The sequence below is a fragment of the Anguilla rostrata genome, chromosome 12 (genome assembly GCF_018555375.3).
Source record: "Anguilla rostrata isolate EN2019 chromosome 12, ASM1855537v3, whole genome shotgun sequence".
NCBI classification, from domain to species: Eukaryota; Metazoa; Chordata; class Actinopteri; order Anguilliformes; family Anguillidae; genus Anguilla; species Anguilla rostrata.
In genome coordinates this window covers 33,095,027-33,117,287 of record NC_057944.1, presented here as the reverse complement: position 1 = coordinate 33,117,287, position 22,261 = coordinate 33,095,027, and the positions used below count along the sequence as shown (strand labels likewise).

Here is a 22,261-nt window from a genome sequence, read left to right as displayed (position 1 = left end):
AGCATGTTTGGCAGTGAGTAATTTAAGTCATTTGATTTGCGACCTTCATTTTCAAAGTCACAAATTATTTAACAGACAGAGTCCTTCGTTTCTGGAATTAATTTTGTCTCTTATTTTATTCGTTTTTTTAGGAAAACCCATATGTAATGTACAAGAAGTCAGACAAACCCTTGTATGGCAACGACCGGTTCGAGGGGTACTGCCTGGACCTGCTGAAAGAGCTGTCGAACATCCTTGGCTTCGCGTACGAGGTGAAGCTGGTGACGGACGGGAAGTACGGGGCGCAGAACGACAAGGGGGAGTGGAACGGCATGGTCCGAGAGCTTATAGACCACGTGAGTCCCGCCATTTCTGTCTGTGAATCTCGCCCGAATGCCTGAGGGTACTGTAATTCCGTTTTACCTCAGCTTATAAAGGAAAGGGTTCTGGTGTATTTTACAGTAGGATGGCCCAACTGTCTGTCAGACAATGGACAGGCAAATTAGAATTTTTCATCAAGATGGTGACTGGAACATCTGTTGTTACCATGCAACCACAATCACAATGTATTCGCTGTCGAACCCCGACTCTGGTGAGCTGCTGGGTAGTTCTGTGGCGTTTGGATTCAGGCTTGACGCGGTACTAGAGGTTCACAGGTTTTGGTGATTTTTGTTTACACATTAATAGCAACAATTTTAGACCTAAGAAACCAGGAGAGTCGAGTTGCATTGCATTCCATTTTAATTAACTGAGTAATAAACTGTCAATTAGGTGCTGAGGAACAATAAAAACCTGCAATCTCCTGGGCCAGAATTATGACCTCCCGGTCTATTGCAATTGAAGTAACACATTATGTAATTCAACTAGGGGAAAAAGTATATATTTTGTCAGACAATTTTTACCTTCCCTGAGGACGTTATGAAAAGACATCCGTCCGTCCATTTGTCTGTCTGTGAATGTTGTACCTGGAAAAGTGATGGCCGGATTGCCATGAAATTTGAGATGCACCTTCATGTTCCGAGGAGGAAGGGACCTATCGATTTTGGTGTCCCCTTGACCTTTCCTGTAGTGCTACCATCAGGCCAAACATTTCTCAAAAAGTGATGATTGGATTGGCAAGACATTTACTGTGGACATTCATGTGAGGAGCATTGTTGTGCCGTGGCGGAGGTGTGCACTCTGCTGAGTGCATTCTTTCTAGTTAGTAATGGACTCAGGGGTTTGAGTACAGAGCGTGAAGGCTAACCCTTTATTTATAGAATACTAATTCAGTATCATTCGTGGCTCACGTGACACTACTCCCGTTGTCGTGACGACAGGTAGCTGATCTAGCGGTGGCTCCGCTGACCATCACTTACGTGCGGGAGAAGGTGATCGATTTCTCCAAGCCGTTCATGACCCTGGGGATCAGCATCCTGTACCACAAGCCCAACGGCACCAACCCGGGGGTGTTCTCCTTCCTCAACCCGCTGTCCCCCGACATCTGGATGTACGTGCTGCTGGCGTGCCTGGGGGTCAGCTGCGTGCTGTTCGTCATCGCCAGGTAAGGCGCACCCCCCCCTCCCCCCCCGACGTTATCGGGCTGGGAGTTCAGCTTCAGGGCTTTCCAACATGGCTTATTGTGCTGACCGAAGGCATTACGAAATAAATTTGAATGAGGGTACAGGAAGCTTAGGGGGGAAAATATATTGCTGCTCTTACAGAATATCGTTCTTTCCACAAAAGGAGAGGTGGTTGTTTTGCGAAATAAATTTGAATGAGGGTACGGGAAGCTTCTGGGAAAAAAAATATATTTCTGCTCTTACAGAATATCGTTCTTTCCACAAAAGGAGAGATGGTTGTTTTGTTTTTTTTTCTTAGTTCATGCTGTTCCATTTTTTAAAGGTTGAGTATTTTTAGTAGCGTGAAGCATTAGTCTTCATTAATTGCTCTCTTAGAGGGGTGGTTGTATGAGTGGGAATGCTCATAATCACCTAATTACCATCAGATGATGATTTTTTTTTCTTCAGATTTTTCAATAGGGTATGTAGATGAGCAGTTCCGAGGCTCTCTTTCGGATTAAAACACCTTCAGAGTGTCTCGCAGGCGGCGTGGAAATCACACACCAGCTTTCTCTCTCTATCTCCAGGCTGAACAGCTGTGTGCACAAACTCCCCCGTCTCACCTAGCCAATTTGTCATTGTCTTTCGCGCACACGGCGAGATGTGTTCGGAGTCTGTCGCGCGCGATCTCTCTCTCAGTCCCTATTGAAATCCTGCGTTTAACAGTCTCGAGGTGTTCGGAACAGCTGTCGGTAGCTGGCGGGACTAGCTGTCTTAAGCAGAGGGGAGCAAATGCTCTTGGGGGGGGGGGGGGGGTGAGTTTTGTTGTGGTGATTAAAATGTAAACCCTGTCTGCTTGGATCATCGTAATGGATGGCTGTAATCATCGGAGGCTGTTTGCTGTCTGCTTCTCTATGGTGTTTTTTTTTTTGGCGGTTTGGGTGTACGTGCGTATCGCGGAAACAATGTAGCTGTTCCCAAGGAACAAAAACAGGCAAACTCGAACAGGTGACATGCCAAACAGATGCCTGCAGACCTCAAACTCAGCTCATCTGGTTTGTTACCACACAATTGTGAACGGGCCTTACCAGCGCAGCGGTAGGGTCCGGTCACAGTAACCTCTCTATTTTAAAACCTATTCTCTGAAAGTATATTTTTGGAAAGTACACTGCGTAAGTCACACATTTACCTTGAGGAAATTCCTTTTTCTCAGAATAACCTAAATTAATAAATGCAAATACCTTCTGTTTGCCCTGATTGCCATTTCAAGGACAGTTGAAAATTCAATAGTTAGCTTACAGGCAGTTTCATTATTGCCTATTTCAGTTGTTGGGATATATATATATATATATATCCTTTGTTGGCTTACCAGCCTCACCAGTGTTCTCTTTCTTCTTAATGATACTCCTAACAGTTGATTTTGGTTTGCCTAAGGTTAGCCTTTCTTATTTCTCAGCCACATAATGGCTTCCTTGACTTTTATTGGCACAACTCTGGTCCTCGTGTTGACAAACGGCAGGAACAGACTCCAAAGGCAATCAAAAGGCTAGAATCAATACTAGATACTGATAGCTCTCGTATACCTCCACCAAGGAAGCAATTGAAAACACCTGACTAATCAGAAACACCTGTGATGCCATTTGTCCCAAACATTATGACCCTGAAATTACTGTTTATAAAAAGTGTTGCAATTTATACATGGTGAAACCAAAATGTATAAAAATGGCCTTAAATAAATATATATATATTTGTCCAAAACATTATGGCACTCACTATATATACAGTATATATTTCCTCTGACCTTATTACAAATATGGCAGTTTTTTCCCCAATATATACTGTATATAAATATATTTTCTTTTTTTGAAATTCCATCTCTGGTCTTATGTTGTATAATTACAGCTATAATACAGTGTCATTTCAAAAGAACAGATTTGATTCATGGAGAGCAGAGGCTATGACATTATATGTGATGGAATTATTAAGTAAGGATGAAAATGATTTTTTATGTATATAAAAAAAGTATTATGCATGTACTGTTGGACTGTTTCGCACGTGCTTTTTTCAGTTACTTATTTATAAAGCGTCCTTTTTGAACGGTGTTTTAGGAAGTACGTTGTTCCCTGCTCCAGGTTCACACCCTACGAGTGGTACAATCCACACCCCTGCAACCCGGACTCCGACGTGGTTGAGAACAACTTCACTCTGCTCAACAGCTTCTGGTTTGGAGTGGGAGCCCTCATGCAGCAAGGTACATAAGATGCAGTGCTGTGGGAAACATCAACCAGACGAAGTGGGAAGCCATTTTTATTTTAAAAAAGGGGAGTTTTGGTTGTGGGGTGGAAGGAGGGCAAGGGTCAATGCCCTTTTAGCGTTTGATGTTTCTGATGAAATAAAGATTTGTCTGAAATAATCGCACACGTTAAAGTTTAATGTCCGACTTGCCAAGCCTGTCTGCTTGGTTAGGGCTCCTGTCTGAGAGTTTGTCTCGCATAACACTTTTTACCTCCACTTTACCTCCTCTAGACAGCCTCCTCAGTGCCTCAGAACACCTCATCAGGCTGGCCTGGCAGTCAAGGTCCAAAGTTCACTTTCCCTGCTGTTTACTAGGGGTGTAAACCACCATAGGATACATTTTATTCTTGAGGCAACAGCTTGATATTTGACGATATCACAAATCTTTCTATGATATGATTCAAAAGGATACGATATAGTAACACAATCCTGTTTCACAACATACACGTACAACCAAAGTGAGGTTGAGAATGCAAAATACCTGCAAAAACAGCCCTAGTGTGGTGAGGTCTCAGCATTTTAATCCTGCCCTGTAACATTCAGTTTTCCTTTGTGTGATCTCCACATAGTTCCTTTGAAAGCCATCGGTACTTATCTAACATTATGACCTGATCTGGCACATCTAGCTGATAGTAACCTTTTTTTGGCAAAAAAATGAACGATCGTTTCATTTTTGGGATTTCCGTCTGGATGGATTGTTGTAGTGCATGGGTGTTTGTTGGATTGTGGGGGACTACTTCTTTCCTTCAGGGTGTGAGAGGTAAATCAGGACCGCAACTGCTTGTGACCCTGCTTGCCTTCGCTTAAGAGACCTTTTCATTTAAAACGTGTCCCCGCTTACTTACAAAGCCACTCCTTCCTCCCTCTTTGAATTGCAAAGAGGGTGATGAATCTGGAGAGAACGAAGCCTGAATCAGCTCGGGTTTTTTTCCCGCAATTCATCTTTTCGGCCTTCGCTATTCTTCATTCTTAATCTTAGATAAAGACTCTGACATGACTAATAGCCGCTGCATTTATTTCCCATTTTCTTACGTATGGAAATGGCCCACTGGGCATCTGCGCTCTGTAATTAGGGACTTCTATTTCATGGATCATTTCTGGTTCACCCTTTTTTAACAGTATATACCAAAGAGGATTCACGCAGATTTTTATTGCGAATCCTCTTTGGTATATTTCACTGTCAGCTGATGTGCATCTGCATTGCAATATATATATGAACTCATTTGAAAACAGCAATAGAAATGAGAAACACACACGCACACGCACACACACACACACGCACATTTATTTGTTTAACGAATTAGACAATGTGCATTGGCTTCTCTCTGAACAATAAGTCTACTCTGGGTGTTTCACCCTCTCTTATGGCAATATAGTGTGTACATTAAGATTAACTCCTAATCTGGGCTTAATGGTTCATTTCCATTCTGTTGGCATTGCTTGGCTTGTGCTTCTCTGTTGATGAATGGAAACCCAGCACACGTCGAAAGAACAAATGGTGTGGCTTCACCTGCATTATGCTAATGTGCAAACTCCACATTACTTAACTGCTGTTTTCATTAAAAAAACAACAACAACAACAGCAGCTTGCACGTATGGACTTACAAAAGCATCCGTCACGCGGAATTAGATGATGCGTGTGTGTTAGTCTTCCTCCGCAGAAGTTTGGTAAACCGCCGTGGTTCAGTCTTCCCTGAACACGCAGGACTGTGCAGTTTGTGCATCATTTTTCCCAAGTAGCACATGTGCTCCAAAGTTGAAAAAAATTTAGGAGCCTGCTAATGCATCCCAATTAGAGGGTGTGTTTCTAAATTATTTTCCAGTTAGCGCGCGTAAATCTTCAGGAGCAGATGCTCATAAATGGGAGCACTGTAGAGCCCTGATATGTGTAAGGCTGAGCCAATGTGGAGTTGGCGTTTGATGTTATGGGTTTCGAACTCAGCAAGTTCAACATTGTCAACTCAATTAACCTTGTCTGGCTGTGGGACTGTGCAAACTGTGGCTGATAACTTCTAAGGATTCTGCCAGATTTTGCAGATGTTCTTCAGATAATACACTCCGTTTAAACTTTTCAAACACCAGTCGTCCCTCAAACTTAGAGCGATAATACCTTTTTTTAAAAAACCCTCTGGGATTATGCACGCTATAAAATCTGAGTGGGGAAAAATAGAGAATCTTAATCGTTGTAGGGAAAGGAGGTCTAAGCATGACTCAATAATTCCTTTTGCCTGCAGCTAGCATCTCACCCTCTACAAAGTGGGTGGGAACCAGTGTAGAGAAATAGCAGCATTTCTGTGAAATAACTTTGAAAGTGGAGCATAGACGCGTATCTCTGTTAACGGCCAATCCGTCATCGGTTAGGGGAATATTCATTATCCGTGAGCAAGGAGCTGGCCATTAGAGGAGATAAATGCTGCACCTTGTGTTCTTTTGACACTCCATTTTCAGGTGATCTATTACACGAAATGATTGTAAGTCCCAGCCCTTTACTGTACAGTTCAGTCCTGGAGACTCAGGGAGGTAGAGGTAATAAACACACGATTGGGCTTATCGCAAAAAGGAAGATAAAAAAAAAATCTCATTCAGGTTGAGAGCATTGTTACCTAAAAAGACAGGAAGCAATTTAGCTGCTGGACTCTGCAGAGCAGATCTCAGAAGAATCGAAATTCGGTCAGATTCGCCTGTGTCTGTGATTGCTGAGGATCGTGTCCATTCATACAAATCGACTCCACGCGTGGTGCAGTACGTGGCAAATCAGGACAAGACGTCATTGTGTCCTGTCAGGCGGTGGAGCACATGCTGTCGTCTGAAGTTGAACTGGGTTGGCAGTAATCTCCTGCTGTTGTGTTCTTCTGAATGGCTCTCAGTGCATCTCTGAGTCTAACGCTGCTGCCGCCGCTGCTGCTTGTCGTAACAGGATCAGAGCTGATGCCCAAAGCTCTGTCCACCAGGATCGTCGGGGGGATCTGGTGGTTCTTCACGCTGATAATAATATCGTCCTACACCGCCAACCTGGCTGCCTTCCTGACGGTGGAGAGGATGGACTCGCCGATCGACTCCGCGGACGACCTGGCGAAGCAGACGAAAATCGAGTACGGAGCCGTGAGGGACGGATCCACCATGACGTTTTTCAAAGTAAGAGCGCGTGGACGCTCCCCTCCACTTCGTCTCCTTTACTTCAGCCCTCCTGGCTGAACTCAGGTTATCCCTTCGCATACTTTTCAACGTTTTTGCACCTAGCATAATTTCACCCGTACAAAAAAAAGGGTCAAAAGTAAATAACATAGTTACACATTTTGTTGAATATGTCCCGCACATTGAGAAAGAAAAGGTTAGGAATTTTATGGCAGTTTTGATGGTGCAACTTGTCAAAAAATGTGCCATTCTGGCCCCTCCCCCATCATTCCCTGGTGTCTTAATGATGTGAAACTAGTGCAGTCTTTGGTTTTGACAGCAGTACTCCAGCTGTCTTGCAAGGTGATGTCTCCCTTACTCTCTTGACAGAGAACGAGAGATAGTTTTGTAGTGCAAAGTGGGAGGGTGGGGTTAAGATTTCAACCTGCTTAATGTGTCACCCTAGCAGCCCATCAAAATTTAAACCGATGGGGGGTTGGGGGGTGGGGGCTTTATCTACAAAGATTGTTGAGCGTGATTACTTCCCCTATATCTCTGTGAACAAGGCCTCTGGATGTACAGAATAAATTGAATCAGCAGAGAGATTTGCGCACAGCTGTCACGTCGCTGCTGATTGAGGAAAAGCAGACAGGGTTTTTCATTATACCACTGGCAACGGCATGGGAACTGCGAGGTCAGAATCCAACAGCATATTCCTCAAAATATTGTGCTCTAAAACCGCAGAATTCATTCATTCAGGATTTTCCCCACATTTAAATGTTTTGCTACATTCAGAATTGTAGTCAGAGCGACTATACATACACACGTGTGTGTGTGTCTTTTGTTAAACTTATTAGGTTAGACTGAATGCATGAGATCCAGTTGTATTTCAGCATACATGGTAAAAGCTTCCATAATACAGTTGTGCTATTTTTTATTTTTTGTATTTTTCAGAAATCCAAAATATCCACATATGAAAAAATGTGGGCATTCATGAGCAGCAGGAAAAACACGGCCCTGGTCAAAAACAACCGTGAGGGAATCCAGAGAGTCCTGACCACAGACTATGCCCTTCTGATGGAGTCCACCAGCATTGAGTACATCAGCCAGAGGAACTGCAACCTCACTCAGATTGGAGGCCTGATCGACTCCAAGGGCTATGGGGTGGGAACTCCTATAGGTGAGTTTCATTGTGGCCTGCACAGATTTCTCCAGAAGCAGTGCATGCTTTTCAGTGTTCTAAAATGCTAGCCTTTAAGTCCATTTAAAGGCCTTTAAAATCTAGAATGATGGATTTGATCCAGATTATTGTTAGAACAGGATGGTCCAGTGATGGCATGACCCTCGCAAATACACACTTCTTTAGTGTCCAGTTGCCCCACCCGAAATTGGAAGCTTCAGCTAGCTGTTCACAAGTTCAGAATTCTGCAAACTACCCACCTTTCTTTCTCACGTAAAATAGGCTAGGGTTTCTTTTTTTTTTTTCTAAAAGATTAGCACCAAGTAGATTAGTTGAAATGTATAATTTTCGTAAATAGTTTTGAATTCTGCTGCCACAAGCAAGCTTGGGTTTTGTTGGTAGAACTTAGTCTGAACAGGGAACTTTGAAGGTAAAACATGCATGCAGGCACACTAAAACTCTGGCTAGTTTGGACTGCCCTGAATTTTCTGAATTTTTGAGGCACAGGGTAAAGTTTTACTTAAGTGCATTTCTGCGGCTGCTTGGCTATCCGTATTTATTGTGAAGTGGCAGTGGTCAGCCCTTTGGCTAAAGATATTCATACAGAGGTCGAAAGACATTTTCCTCCTCTGGACTGTAACTGTATTATATTTCCATAGGGCTGTAAATTAGTCCCTGCTAAACGTCTGCCGTTTTCCCTCTTCAGGTTCACCGTACAGAGATAAAATCACCATAGCGATTCTCCAGCTGCAGGAAGAAGGGAAGCTCCACATGATGAAGGAGAAGTGGTGGAGAGGGAACGGTTGCCCCGAGGAAGACAACAAAGAGGCCAGCGCCCTGGGCGTGGAGAACATCGGGGGCATTTTCATAGTGTTAGCGGCCGGGCTCGTCCTCTCTGTGTTTGTAGCCATCGGGGAGTTTATATATAAGACCAGGAAAAACGCGGACATCGAGCAGGTGAGTGTGGGTCAGTGCTCCTGGCACAAGTACTGACACCGGGTCTCGCTGCGACTTCGCACAACCTCAAATCATGTGAACAAATCCGACTTTGTGTCGCGCGTCAACGATTATACGCTTGCAAATATATTTAGGGGCTGTATGAGGCCAGCAAACGGGTTTTAAGTTCTAATTTGAATGTGAGGAACTGCATGGCTATGACAAAGCAAGTAATACATCTGTAGGAATTTAGTGTAGTCATATAGTACAGTAGTTAGGACTAATTTTTGAACATACTATCCTTTGTGCTATAGGACTACTATCCCTATTAATGTTACAGTAGTTATGACTTAACTTGTATTGAACATTTTACTTTTAGCGACACGGCGCTATCCCTGTTGGTCCTGTTAGCGGGAAGAGACTGTTGCTGTGTATTCAGCAGATATTGCTTGACTGTTTTGGCCTTGCTGTTGTTCACATTTGTTGTGTACAGATGTTTATAGTGTACATTGGTCCATGTCATAGCACCATGGGCATATGGTGTAACACACCTACATAGGGTGTGCAGGAATACTTCATTATCAATAAAATTTATATTTAAATTAACTTTTCTGAATTATAACCAGCAGAGATCCAGGTATTGTAATCACAGTACCTTTTCTCCAAATAGTATGCACATGGACTTCTTAATTTAGATGGAAATATATCCGAAAGGATTCCATACACACCCTAAAAATTTTACTCATCTGATTTATTTTGCTTGGTTTTTTTGTTTTGTTTTGTTTTGTTTTTTTCAGCTAAGATGTGAATTTATTACACAGTAATATCATATTCCTCCTGGGTGAAAGTGTACTGAGAATGGAAAGCGAGTTTTCAGGACTTTTATTATGGAGTCACTTTGCTCGTGTATACGCTTCTCTGCTTTTGTATAACTCTCATCGCTGATGTTTATGAAAATGCATGTATCTTATCAAGTGTTTTTATTGTGTTGGAATGGCTGTTTTGGAATGGCTTTTAAGTTACGTGGCAACTTTGTGCATGTTTTTACTTTTTTTATTTATCTTTTTTAAAATCTTACTTTGTCTCTTCTAATTTTGTTATGACTGCATTTTGTTTCTGTTGTTTGTTCTGCATGCAAGGCCTTTTTTCAAATCCAAGCAAATGCATCCTTACAATTCCACCTGGGAAATCTCGTTATCCGCGGATTTAGAGTGTGGGAACCTTCTCTGGGAAACTGACGCGGTGCCCGCGCTGATTAGCTTCCCACATTGTTACGGTCATTACAACGGAAGGTTTGTTTGTGGTGTTTTGTGGGATCTTTTCCCCTGTTATACCGACCCAAAATTACCCCACCCCACCCCGTCTCTTGCCCCAGCTGGGTCCCCCCCTTGGTTTCAGACAACTGCATTAGCCAAGAGATTTAATTAAACAATTACAATGTGATCACTGAAGAACACCATTGAAGAGCGAAAAGCAGAGCTCACTCTAGTCCTGATAGCTATGGGGGGGGAAATAATACTGAAATTGCAGTACATCTGTCTTATATTAATCAGTACCTGAGCAACCTCTTGTCTTGATCAGCCTTGACTGATAGCATTATTACCATTACGCACAGAAATTGAATATGTTCAGCGCCCTCCTGCTGTTTTTCTGCAAAGCCCACACATGCCCGTGAGGATCTGTGGGTGATTGACCTGATCCTCTGCCAGGAAAGCACAACTCATTTGACAATTTGAGGAAATCCGCGCAATTTCACTTCTGACATTATGGAATATAAACCATGATATTCTGGCATGTAGGTGAGATTGTGTAGTGTTGAAACGAAAAGAAGTCACGGTTAAGTTATGGAAAATCCAATCTGACAAAAACACAACATTTTCAAAAGGGTGATTTACCTCTCTTGAATTACTGTGGAACTGTACAGAAATGGCAAATCAATCATGCATTTTAAATGCTCCCCTTTTAATATGAATTTTTATGTCGCGTCACACTCCAACGAGAAAGCCTAATTTATCTGCACCGCACTCGCCTCTGTTTGGTGACAGTGCGTCAAACTTCTCTGGGTGCAGCTGTTGTAAATAATGTTATCGTTGGGAATTGGATTAGCAGAATCATCCAGACGCCCAAGTTCAAAGCTCCTGTAAGTCGGAGAGACTCACACAGTTGAAATCCTTCTCGGCAGGAGTTCTGTGGTTGGAACCCCCCCACCCCCACCCCCACCCCCCCTAAGGGGCTGCCAGGTGGCGCATTCTGCTAAGGCACCGTTCTACTGGACGGGCCCCACAGTCTGCTCTCAGATCTGGACCGGGGCGATGTGCAATTGGCGTCACCGTCGCCCAAGAGCATGAGTGCTTCATTCCACCAGGAAGACGGCCACTGGTGTGGTGCAGCAGTCCCAGCCGGTCGGTGAGGGTGACCCCAGACTGGCCTGTTGAGCTGCACACGGTGCCTTGCTTTGCCTCGGGGCCGTGCAAGCCTGACTTGACTTGAGAACTACGATGTCGCAAGCGTGAGCGTGACTACTGGCTGACATCATGTGCATCACGGGGGGAGGGGGGGTTTCTGCTTTTCTGCGCTCCCCCAAATCGACAGCGGGGGCTGCGATGAGTGCAGCAGTGTGAATATGACTGAGCATGGGATGGGAAAATTGAAGAAAAGCATAAAAGACAGAGGTGCCCCTCCTACCCCCACCCCCACCCCCCCCCACTAAAAAAGCTGACATTTAATATAAATGGCTGCCCTTCTCCTTCTCTGCTTCATTTCTTTCATTCTTGCCCTCTCAGTCTTCATGCTCTTGCACCTGTTTTCGATGTCTGACAACATGCATACAATTTACATCACAACCTCAGGGGGTGAATGTGAATGTCCTTCAACATCGAAGGAGGCCTGGAGTAATAGACGTTAAAATCCAAATAGGTATCAGATCTTAAATGGATCTGCTCTGCGTTATCTCTAGATCCTGAAATCAATTTAAGTTTGCTTCTGGCAAATAAAGAAAATAAACAAAAATAATGTCCAAAATGAAATGAAAAAATACAAACTCTTGTAACTTATACAAAAACTGTAGTACAATGGAAAAAACTGCTCCACAATGTACTATTATTGTCTCCAGTACAGTACTACTGCAGCTGGTTCATCCTAAATATGCATTTCGTTTTCGAGTAAGCATGCATAAATCTGTGTGTGTGTGCATGCATTTGTGTGTGTATGTGTTTTTGTTCATTTAAAATGCCTACTTACTGTAGACTTTTAAAATCAAAACTAACTACTGTATTTGTTATATCCTGTTTAGAATTCTAGCCTCATACAACCAGATTATTTTATGACAAATAGTTTTGAATTGGAACCATATACATACACAAACACATTTAAATATTCCACGCAAATTCAAAAGCATTTTTACACAGTCGGTATCACAGTATGAACTTATCCACTTTCTCTTGGCTTTTCTTTTTTTCAAAAGACCAAACAAGCGAGATGCCTGAAGTTTTTTTTTCATGCTTCATGCAGCGAAAGCATGACTTTTCCCATCAATCACTTGTGAGGTCTTCACAGAGTCTTCCTCCACTTCCTCGGTGGTGAGTCATTAGTCACCAGCAGATACGGTGTTGGAGTAAGTACAGCGTAGCTGTGAACTGAGGTAGAAGTTCAAGGTCACCTTTGAATCTGCAAGATGAGGCAGAGTGAGCAGGTGTGATGTGATAGCTTTAATTAAAAGTATTGAGAATTGAGCACAAGTTCTGATTTAAGGAATTTTATAAGGGGTTCAAAGCTTTTCTACGTGAATTCCCAGAAATTTATTTTTCTTTTGCCGTACACGGGGCAGTGATCATTTTTAATGCAATATCGTTTTTTTTTTTCAGTGTAGAGAAGTGCCTTCTATGTATGGCTATCACATGTCAGAAGGATTTATTGGTAGTATTTACAGGGGAGAAGCTCGAGCAACAGCAATACCCTCCCATTATCTTTAGCTTGAACCTTCTCAGAACTTTCCAGAACAGACAAAAAAAATCCTTGTGCTCATGCATTCGATGAAACACTTAGTTGCATTAACAAGTACTTATTTCCTAAGTGTGCATGAATGCCCTCCCATATCATCATCTGTCATTTGAAATTTCTTTATTTATTTTATGCCCCATTTCAACGGTAGACCTGAACTCTTTTCTGGTGAGACTGTGGCGACGGTTTGTCCCGATGTGAATTTAAAGATGCTCTGTTCTGTTTTGACAGTGTGTTTCTTTTAGTGCTATAATGGAGGAACTCAGCCTCTCGCTTTCGTGTCACAGAATGAGCAGGAGAAAGCCGCGAGTTAAGGGAAGAGGGGGACCGGCGGGCAATCTGTTGTACCACCCCAAGCGTATTCTGAGGAAAGAAACTATGGCGTGAGCTATGGACTTCTCGGTGTCTGGACAACAAGGAGCCGGGACCCACAGACTTGATATGTGTCCTCCTGACATAATTTCATGAGTTTGTATTTTAAAAAATAACTTTTTTTTCCCTCTTTTATATATGCTGCCTGCCAACGTGCAGGTATTGGGGATGTTGCATTTTTGAACATCGTTTTAATTTTTCGACAACGTAAACTACAATGATTTTTTTTTTTTAGATGGATGAATGAGAATGAAATAAAATCAGGAAATTGAATGCCTTGTGTGTTGACTGTGCTCCATCTTGTGTAAATGTATATTTGTTCCAGTGTTGTATCCAACTTTTATGAATAAACATGTTTACATTTTTCACAACTTATTCTCTTTCGTTAAGCATGCCGTCAATCTTAAATTTCCCACAATAGAGTGAGTGAATTTGCTTGGATGTATAAATTATGTGTAAATTAGCATGTAACTGTCGATAGACTACTTTTTATCGAGGGACTTTGTTTAGTATGTTAAATCAGTAAATTAGCAGAGAAAGTTACAGATTTAAAATGAAACAGCAATGGATGCATTGTCTACACTGTAATTTAAACTTCAGCCATAACATCTTTCAGGGAACAGGGCTTGGACATCTTTGTCTCTCACCTGGGTCACACTTCATATATATATATATATATATGAAGTGTGACGCAGGTGAGAGACAAAGATGTCCAATATATATATTATTATTATTATTATTATTATTATTAAGGAATAAGAGTGTACATGAGTCAATGACTGAGAATTTTTAAATGGGGCATGGAGAGGGGGATCTATAAAAATGATATAGGAATATGGGAAGCAATTGAATCATTTTAGGGGTTAAAATCCCAGAGTCTGCCAACACCGAATAAAGAACCAGTCACCTTTTGAAAGCCGTGAACAGAGTCAGCCGGCTATTTTAACGATGTACAGGATGCCCGGGAGAATCTCATTCAGCAGCAGGGAAGGGGGGGTTCCTGTAAAGCTGGTGCCAGTTCCGACTGCTGAGCGGAATTCCACAGGGTCACACATGATTGACTATGGCTCCGCCCCCCCAGGAAGGACATTTCCAGCTGCGCAGGCTGGGTGGCCTGCTCTACATCACTCTCTCTAACGACACCTGCAATTAGCCTGCCGCTGTGTAACCCTCAACTTTAGCAATGGAAGGGGAGAGAAAAAAAGAGCGGTTTGGTTGACTTCACGTTGGATTTTCTGGATTGCAACCCGCGTGTCAGTCAATGGTAGGTCTGTAGCAGGGCTTGCATGGGCTGCCAAAGTCTGAGGGGAAATAGGGATAAAAATATAGAACTTTAAGTCAGAAGAAAGTTTAACGGGCTGTTTTATTTCCTGTCTTGCTTTTCTTCCTGTTGTTTTTTGTATGCTTTGGTGTAAGGTATTTTACCCTGATGTGTCTGTTTTGATGATGAAAGGTAGAGTTTTTGATGTGCAAAAAAGTTTGTTCTGTCCTTCGTGTTTGTGCAGAGTCACCATCAAAGGAACCATAATTGCAAATTTAATTACAGAGCTTAGCTGTGGTTATGAAAGCTTGTTATTTCACAAATTTCACCCACATGCAAAATTGATCAAATAGATAGTCAGAAAATTAGGCACTGCAAATTCTGTTACCCAGAAGCAAGCTTAAACAAAAATCCTTCTCCTCTAATTTCCTCTTTTCAGAAGGGAGTCTATGCACTTACTATAAATCTGCTGTTTGGTGCTTATCCGTCATCTTGCCAGGTTTGAAATAATCTACTCTGCACCGAAGGGGAATTAGCATTGTCTGAGAGATGTCTGGTTTATCTTAATTTGCAGGCATTTGTGATTATATACCTTATGGGGGTATTCCAAGTGATCCATCTGAAGAGGGTAAATACAACACTTAAAAAAATAAAATAAGCACACATCTGACCAGGGTGGTAAGGTTTCATTTCAGGTTTACAACAAAATCCTCCCTTTCCTATTAAAAGGCAACATTCCATTCAATGAAATCGATGTCCAAACCTACTGAGAAAAACATATCACCTACAGTATAATGTAAAGTGTGTAGTTGGTATCACTATAAAAATCACAAGCAGCAGTCTCACCATAGCCTTCATAGAACAAATGCATTGCCTTTACATCTGGCTAACAAACATTCAGGAGAAAATGTGAGGTTCACCTCAAACAAGTGTGCTCTCCCCCCTATCACTTTCCACACCCTCTTCTTCCCCAAGAAACACCTGAAGACTTCAGATTAATACTGTGCACATTAGCACATTATTCAACACCTCCTTGCAGCTGAGATCGCTTTAAATTTAGCTTTTTCTGCATTTTGTGAATCCAAAGGCTTTGCTAAATGACATCAGTGACAACAGTTACTGAATAATGAAGAAGAACTACAAGTAACAGCCAAAATAAAGGAAACTATTGAGTAATTGAAGGACATAAAGTATATTGAAAGCAGGTGCTTCCACACAGGTGTGTTTGCTCAGTTAATTAAGCAATTAACATTCCAGCACACACTCAGCTGTGCATAAAATGCTGAGCAGGCCCACTTGCCTGTCAGTTTGTCTACTATGTCTAGAGCTCAGTGACTTTGACAGAGAGTTGGTTGTTGGGGGGCATGTTTGGCATCAGATTCAGTGATTAAGACTGCTAAAAATGTAACCATTGCAGATGATGTAGGCATGGAAGTCTGAAGAAAATGCATCATCCACATGGGGCAAGTATTGACAAAGCTTAATTCCCCTCAGCTGTGATGTCATTGGTTAGAGATGCAAGGCAAAACACATGAGCAACTCTGAATCCGTTGACTGCAAAAAAATTAACCAAGGGTGTGTACAGGCAGGTTCATCAAAAGGTTTGAACTTTACAGAGAGGGATCCTGTGGCTGCTGGTTCATTTAGTTTTGGCAGTTACCTGTAGATGGCCTGAACCATTCTGGGAATGTTTAAGGAGAATATGGCTGATAAATGTCCTTTATCCCTTTACAGTGTGCGATCGCAGGTGTGTCATTTATAATGTTCTTAACTGAACATTCTGATGTGAAAATCACTACAAGTTATTGACAGCAGTGGGGTTCTAGAACACAGAACTTAGAACATTGGGGGGGAAAAACATTCCAATAAACCTACTCTTCAAAGGGTTAAAGGAAAAGTGTAGAAGTGACAGTATGATTTGACTTACCTGCAGACCTACGACAGTGTAAAATTACAACGGTGTAAAATTAAACATGCTACTGCCTCTCAACAGTTCACTCCCAAAGTAGGCTTTATTAAGCATGGACATAATAAACTATGTTTGGTATTTTAAATCAAATGCCTAGTGTATAAATTGTATATGCATAGAGTGTAGAACATATTCCTGGCCAGGCACTAGCTGATCTGGTCAAAGCTGACTGCATTTTGTTTAGCAGCAATAAAACAAACTGTACACCGTATACTGTAGTCCTGAATGCAGATGTTGTGGAAACTGGACTCTGACATAAGCAGTCAGTATTAAACAAATTAAACATGGCCGTGGGGGGGGGGATGCGACCTGCACCATGCTCAAATAAATCAGTGGTGTCCACACCCGGATTGGCCTGGGACGCGAGTCAGATTTCGATCTGATCCATCAGCAAGGCTGATGTCAGCAACATTTGGAGACAAAATAAATGTAAGGGGCGAAGCAGAGCAACGCTGCCCAAGACTGTGGCAGGCCTGCCAGAATGGAATTAATGCCCATGAGATAAGGCTAATGCGCAACATCCTCAAGATGTCAGTCTCTCGGCGTGCCCACGTTTACATTATTTATTTCCCAGGGCACTGTTCCTTAGGTCATCTATAATCGGGGGCAGAATGCCTATGTGCGCACATGTAAAATTCACACGGTGTTACACTTTAACCCTACATCTATCGGGCTCCCCAGGGCAATGCTGTCTGCATACTGATGCCACTTATGACCCATTAATTGAACTACATTTTCTCTAAAGTCATTTGCTGGAAGAAAGGATAATAGAGTGAAACTCAATATCTCTTGCAAAAAAATTATGGTGCCTTTACGAATTATACCACACTGAGATGTGCACTGTTTAAATTATCTTTTCCATTCTATGTGTCCTCTGTTTGTCACAAGAACACCCAGAAGTGTTTGTAGGCCTATTTTGCATCATACTTCTTCCGGAAGTTTTGAAGAGAGCGAGTAGTATGAAGTGCGTGCTGCCAGTTGCTGCTCTGTTTCACTGCACAGTCCGCAGCGGAGCTGCATGCAGAACTGGAGCAGACAACGCACGCTTCCAATCGACCATAGGAGGTGCTATTTCTCACTATTATGGTGATGACTAGAGACCTGTCTGCCTTGCCCACAGCCAGCAGTGGTACAGTTCACATTTGGTTTCACAAATACGTATAACTACTGTAAAATAATTTCTCTCTTATTAGAATTTTGCAAATGAACTGGGTGCTTCTGTGAAAAGTTACATTACTTTGGGATGACGAACTGCAAGGATTTTATTTCACCGAGCATGGTCTCCAATAAATCACCTCCAGGAAAAGGTTTCACTTGGTTGGTGTTCATTAGAAACCTCATTAAAAAGTAAAAGATTTTTAAGTGGGGAAATTAAATGCAATAATTAAAATAAATTCAAAAGCCACCAGATCTTCAAACGTATCTACTTGAAAGCAAGCGAATCCAAAGGGCACAAGTCATCGTATATAACATCTACAAAAAATGTGAACATTCATCAAACTGTTCAGCAATAATTGGGTTGGTTTGCACTTTAATTGGGAAATGAAGCATTGCTCTCAGACATCTGTTAGATCAGAGAAAAGCACATAGACAATAACTCCAGAAAGGACTTTTATAGTTCCTGTGCTACTTAAGAACATGCATTTATGACTGCATCAAAGGGAAATGTGTATGAATTCATCATTTTCCCTCATTCAAACAGTTATTAATCAGTTTCAATTATTAAATAATTTTTCAGGGTGTCTTTAATCAGAATTTATTTAACAGCATAAATGTTATCAGTATCTCATTTCCCTCCATTCACAGGGCTATTAAGCAGGGCCTTGCATAGAGAAAGGGACACACCAGCCTAGAAAAACTGTTTCACAACACCCAGTCATTGTATGGAATGTATCTTACCAAAATTAATGAATGGAAATTCATTAGAGCAGAGATAATAATACAAATTATAATTATTTCATCAAATCAAAGGGACTGATATTATGGTCCGCTTTCCAGGACCATTCTCAACCCTTTGAAGAGTAGATATTTAGTGTTCTAGAACTCCATTGCTATGAAATGACCAGTAGTGATTGTGACCTCAGCGTTACAATGCTCATTTAAGAGCATCACAATCACATGTTTGTGATCTCACACCTTATATGGTAAACGGGATCCAATGTTCCATTCTACGCTTTTGCACTGTGATCAGCTCCAGAGTGTTGCCTGCAATCACCTGGGGAACGGCTCTGCAGGTGAAGGCACTGCGTGGCTATGTTGTGCGTGGAGTGATGTAAGGGTGACCAGCACCTGCTTTGATTCACGGCATCCCCACAGAGCCCCAGAGCCCCTCAGTAGGTATAATCTCCACCTCTCCACTGCAGATGCCTGCACTCAGTAGAATGACTACACCAAGTTTCTAACAATCCAAATGCAGGACAAGAAAGGTGGGCTTGTGGGACATTGGGAAGTTCTAAAGAAGAAAACAAACTAAATAAATAAAAGATATAAAATGGGGATAGATTCACACAAAACGAACACATCTTTTAACACATTCACTTCACAGCCCTCATTATTCCTGTGCTGTAAAACTAGGCCAGACAGTCTGATCAGCAAATGCATAGCCAGAGTGGCATAAGAGCGACGTACTGTTTAGGCCTGGTTGTGCTAACAGATTTCTCCCTTAGGGAAAATACACGCCCAGTACAAATGGATCCCTGAATTAATGCCTGGAACAGTACGTCAAAATTACATCTGGTTGTCGAACACACTAGCACCTAGGACATAAGCTACTGACAAAGACAAAATCAAGCTGGAACCACTCGTGTGGGGAATTCACATCTCGTTTTAACTGGTTGTGGGTGGTGGTGGTGGTGGGGGGGGGGGGGGGTAGAGGCAGATTGCTTCAAAAGCCGCTGTGCATACTTCAAGTTTGTGGCAGCTTAAGACATACTTACAGCCTCCTCTGTCTAAAATAGGAGCAGAAAGACACATGCCCAAGAGCAATAACGTCACGTTAAACACAGGAATTGCCTTGCGTACCAAAAGGGCGGATTGTTCGAACCTCGCGTTTTGGTGTTGAAGGAAGCCCAGCCGTTTGCCCTGCCGAACTGTAGGCCATAATACGGAAGCATATTACGCGATATCTGAGATTTGTTGGCAGATGTATCCTTTCTCTAAAGTGGGTTTCACTGGTTCAGCATTGGTCTGAAACTGAGAGAACCCCCCTCCCCCCTCCCCCCCATATCCCAACTATTCCTGTCTCCAGGAATAGCTAAAGTACTGGCGAGACCACCACAGATGTTTTCTTCCGTAATCCCGATGTCTTGCTCATTACCTGTGTCCTGACCTTGATCTCTCCCTGCCATGAATATGATAGAGCAGGAGGGGGTTAAGAAGGCAAAGCCGCTAGCTTTCAGGCTTTCGGGGGGGGTCAACACAATAATAATAATAATAATAATGGTTGCTATTAGAATGCTGTCATTGGTCAAATAAATCCTATAATAATAATAATAATAATAATAATAATAATAATAATGTGTTGCTATTGTGACCAATAAAGGCCCTGGTTGTTGCTGTTACCCCTGTGTCTGAACATGCATGATACACTGTTTACCGTTTGCAATCAATTTACTATATGCTAGACATCTTTAATTTTTATGCACACAAAGACAGAGAAGGTATTAGAGACAGCGAGCTAGAGAAATGCGGGAGGGTGGAGGGGTGGCTGCATGCAATTAAATAGACAACACCGACTTTCTGAATGTTTTAGGATAAGGTTGTCAGGCAGCATCTGTTATTATTGCCACATCCGTAATGAACTTTCAGTTTCGATGACAGCTGCAACCTGATCAAACTGGGAAAGATGTCTCTGAGTTCCACGGCTCTCTGGCGGAGAAGCCTCACAGACGAGAGGACACGGGGAAAGCAGATAAGGGTTAAAGGGGGGGGGGGGTTTACATTAATCTCACCGTCGTAATGACAGTCCAAGGTTTTTGGTACGCTGATGAATTCCGGGATTGGGTTTTAAACTGCTTTCATTCTGTTTGCGGGTCTTTAATCTCCTAACCCCGGATTCTTAATCAAGACTCGGAGCAGGGTTTTTAATCCTTCGTGAACGAGGCAGAGGATTACGGGCTGCTGACCTCGGCAAGAGCGCGCAGCTGCATCCTCTTCATCAACTTTCTCGCCCGGTGTGTTTTATACGGGAGCGATAATCATACTCCTCCTTTCGTAGCTGCATTGTCTCAATATCAAACAACGTATCAGGGTAGCAACTGCCACAAAGAAACCTAATTACACGCAGTCCGGGGTAGACTACTAGGGCGGCTGTCGTCACATAATTCCCCTGGGGCCAGTGAGCCAGTTTTTGATAGTGGCAGCAGGGCATTCTCCCTGCTCCACGTAACGGCTGAGGCCAGCTCACTACGATAATCAGCAGTTTTCAAAAAATAAAAAATATATATAATACCTTGAGCAACCTTGGTTGCATTGCCAAGACCTGTCTTTTATCCTCCCCCGGCTTGCGAACAGACAAAACTGGTGTGATTATTTTTTTCATTTTAACCAGAGATTACATTTTTTTATGAAAAATAAAAACAAGTTTATCAGGGAATTTGGACTGTGAATTATCTTTTAAAGTTTGGATATTGATTCTACTATGTCTCGCACTTGTAAGTCACTAGGCAACTCAGAAGGTGTGTGCGCATAGGTGCCAATGGCCATTCTTATGATCAATGATGGCGTTTTTGGCTGGACCGCAACAGCGGGGCCAGCCCTACAAACCCGAATGTCTGTGACTGACTGAGTGACTGAGTGATGAAGTTACACCATTGGTCGGCCAGAGAGGTCTAGGCATATACTAGGTTTTGACCTGGTCTTGTTTCTCAACGGCCGCAAACAGCACAAAGGACATGCTCTGTCCTGAAATGTAGCCATCCAAGCAAGGAAGAGAGACAAAAATGAAGAAGGATTAGGAGGGAACATGCATTTCATCACTTAAAGTATGAAGCCTCGAAGGCAAATGTGCATGGAGTAAGTTGACTTTTTAAGAAACGTATTTGTATCATTCCAAAATAAACAAATACATGGCATATTTGATCACAGAGTGTAGCCTAGGCCTTCAGCTTCTTTTCCGGCAGTTTTAATCAGCTGAGGTACAGCGAACATCATTATTTCTCGTGTTTCTCAGCTAATGCTTACCTAAAAAAAGAACAAAAAAGCATGGGCATGAGAATGATCGATAATTCAAATTTTTACAGATGGCTGTGGACTGGGAAAAACAATAAAACAAAACCAGCACTGATTCAATGAATACACGTCCCTACAGCTGCGATGTACCTAGCTTACAAATAAATAACTGCTGTTTTATAAAAAACCAAAACACAGCTTGCAGAGTTCCGAAATCACTGAAAACAAACTTGTTAGACATTGTGCTTCAGGGTGATTTTACGAATAGATCCATCATTTCCCCCGCCGGTTGGCATTCAAACACTTTGGGCTGGGAACAAAGCCGCCTCTTCCGATGCACAAAAAAAGAAAAGACGCCAGAAGGAAGCTCAACGAAACGGCCAAAAAACCGACAGACGAAAAAAGGCAACGGCAACAGAATGAGACGGCAGATTGAAAGTTAAATT

The 22,261-nt window shown here is 42.3% G+C and overlaps 1 protein-coding gene and 1 long non-coding RNA gene across 5 annotated transcripts in view; one reads left to right on the top strand and one right to left on the bottom strand.

Moving 5' to 3' along the window:
• LOC135235928 (glutamate receptor ionotropic, kainate 1) overlaps nt 1–13,676 on the top strand; it is a 54,229-nt gene extending 40,553 nt beyond the window's left edge. For 3 of the 4 annotated variants that reach the window (XM_064301991.1, XM_064301990.1, XM_064301992.1), the window contains 7 exons: nt 132–335; nt 1,299–1,522; nt 3,653–3,771; nt 6,733–6,950; nt 7,884–8,109; nt 8,816–9,066; nt 13,276–13,676. In XM_064301991.1, the coding sequence (XP_064158061.1) occupies nt 132–335; nt 1,299–1,522; nt 3,653–3,771; nt 6,733–6,950; nt 7,884–8,109; nt 8,816–9,066; nt 13,276–13,431 (1,398 nt within the window). In that variant the 3' untranslated portion in view covers nt 13,432–13,676. Of the gene's footprint in view, nt 1–131; nt 336–1,298; nt 1,523–3,652; nt 3,772–6,732; nt 6,951–7,883; nt 8,110–8,815; nt 10,210–13,275 lie in introns of those variants that run through there. The other variant, XM_064301993.1, reaches the window with a different exon arrangement.
• A 486-nt stretch (nt 13,677–14,162) lies between these two features.
• LOC135236431 (uncharacterized) lies at nt 14,163–15,782 on the bottom strand. The gene is made up of 3 exons (XR_010324582.1): nt 15,598–15,782; nt 15,137–15,296; nt 14,163–14,717 (listed from the first exon to the last, which is right to left on the bottom strand). It is a non-coding gene; the product is annotated as an uncharacterized LOC135236431 (long non-coding RNA).
• Between the last annotated feature and the right edge of the window lie 6,479 nt (nt 15,783–22,261).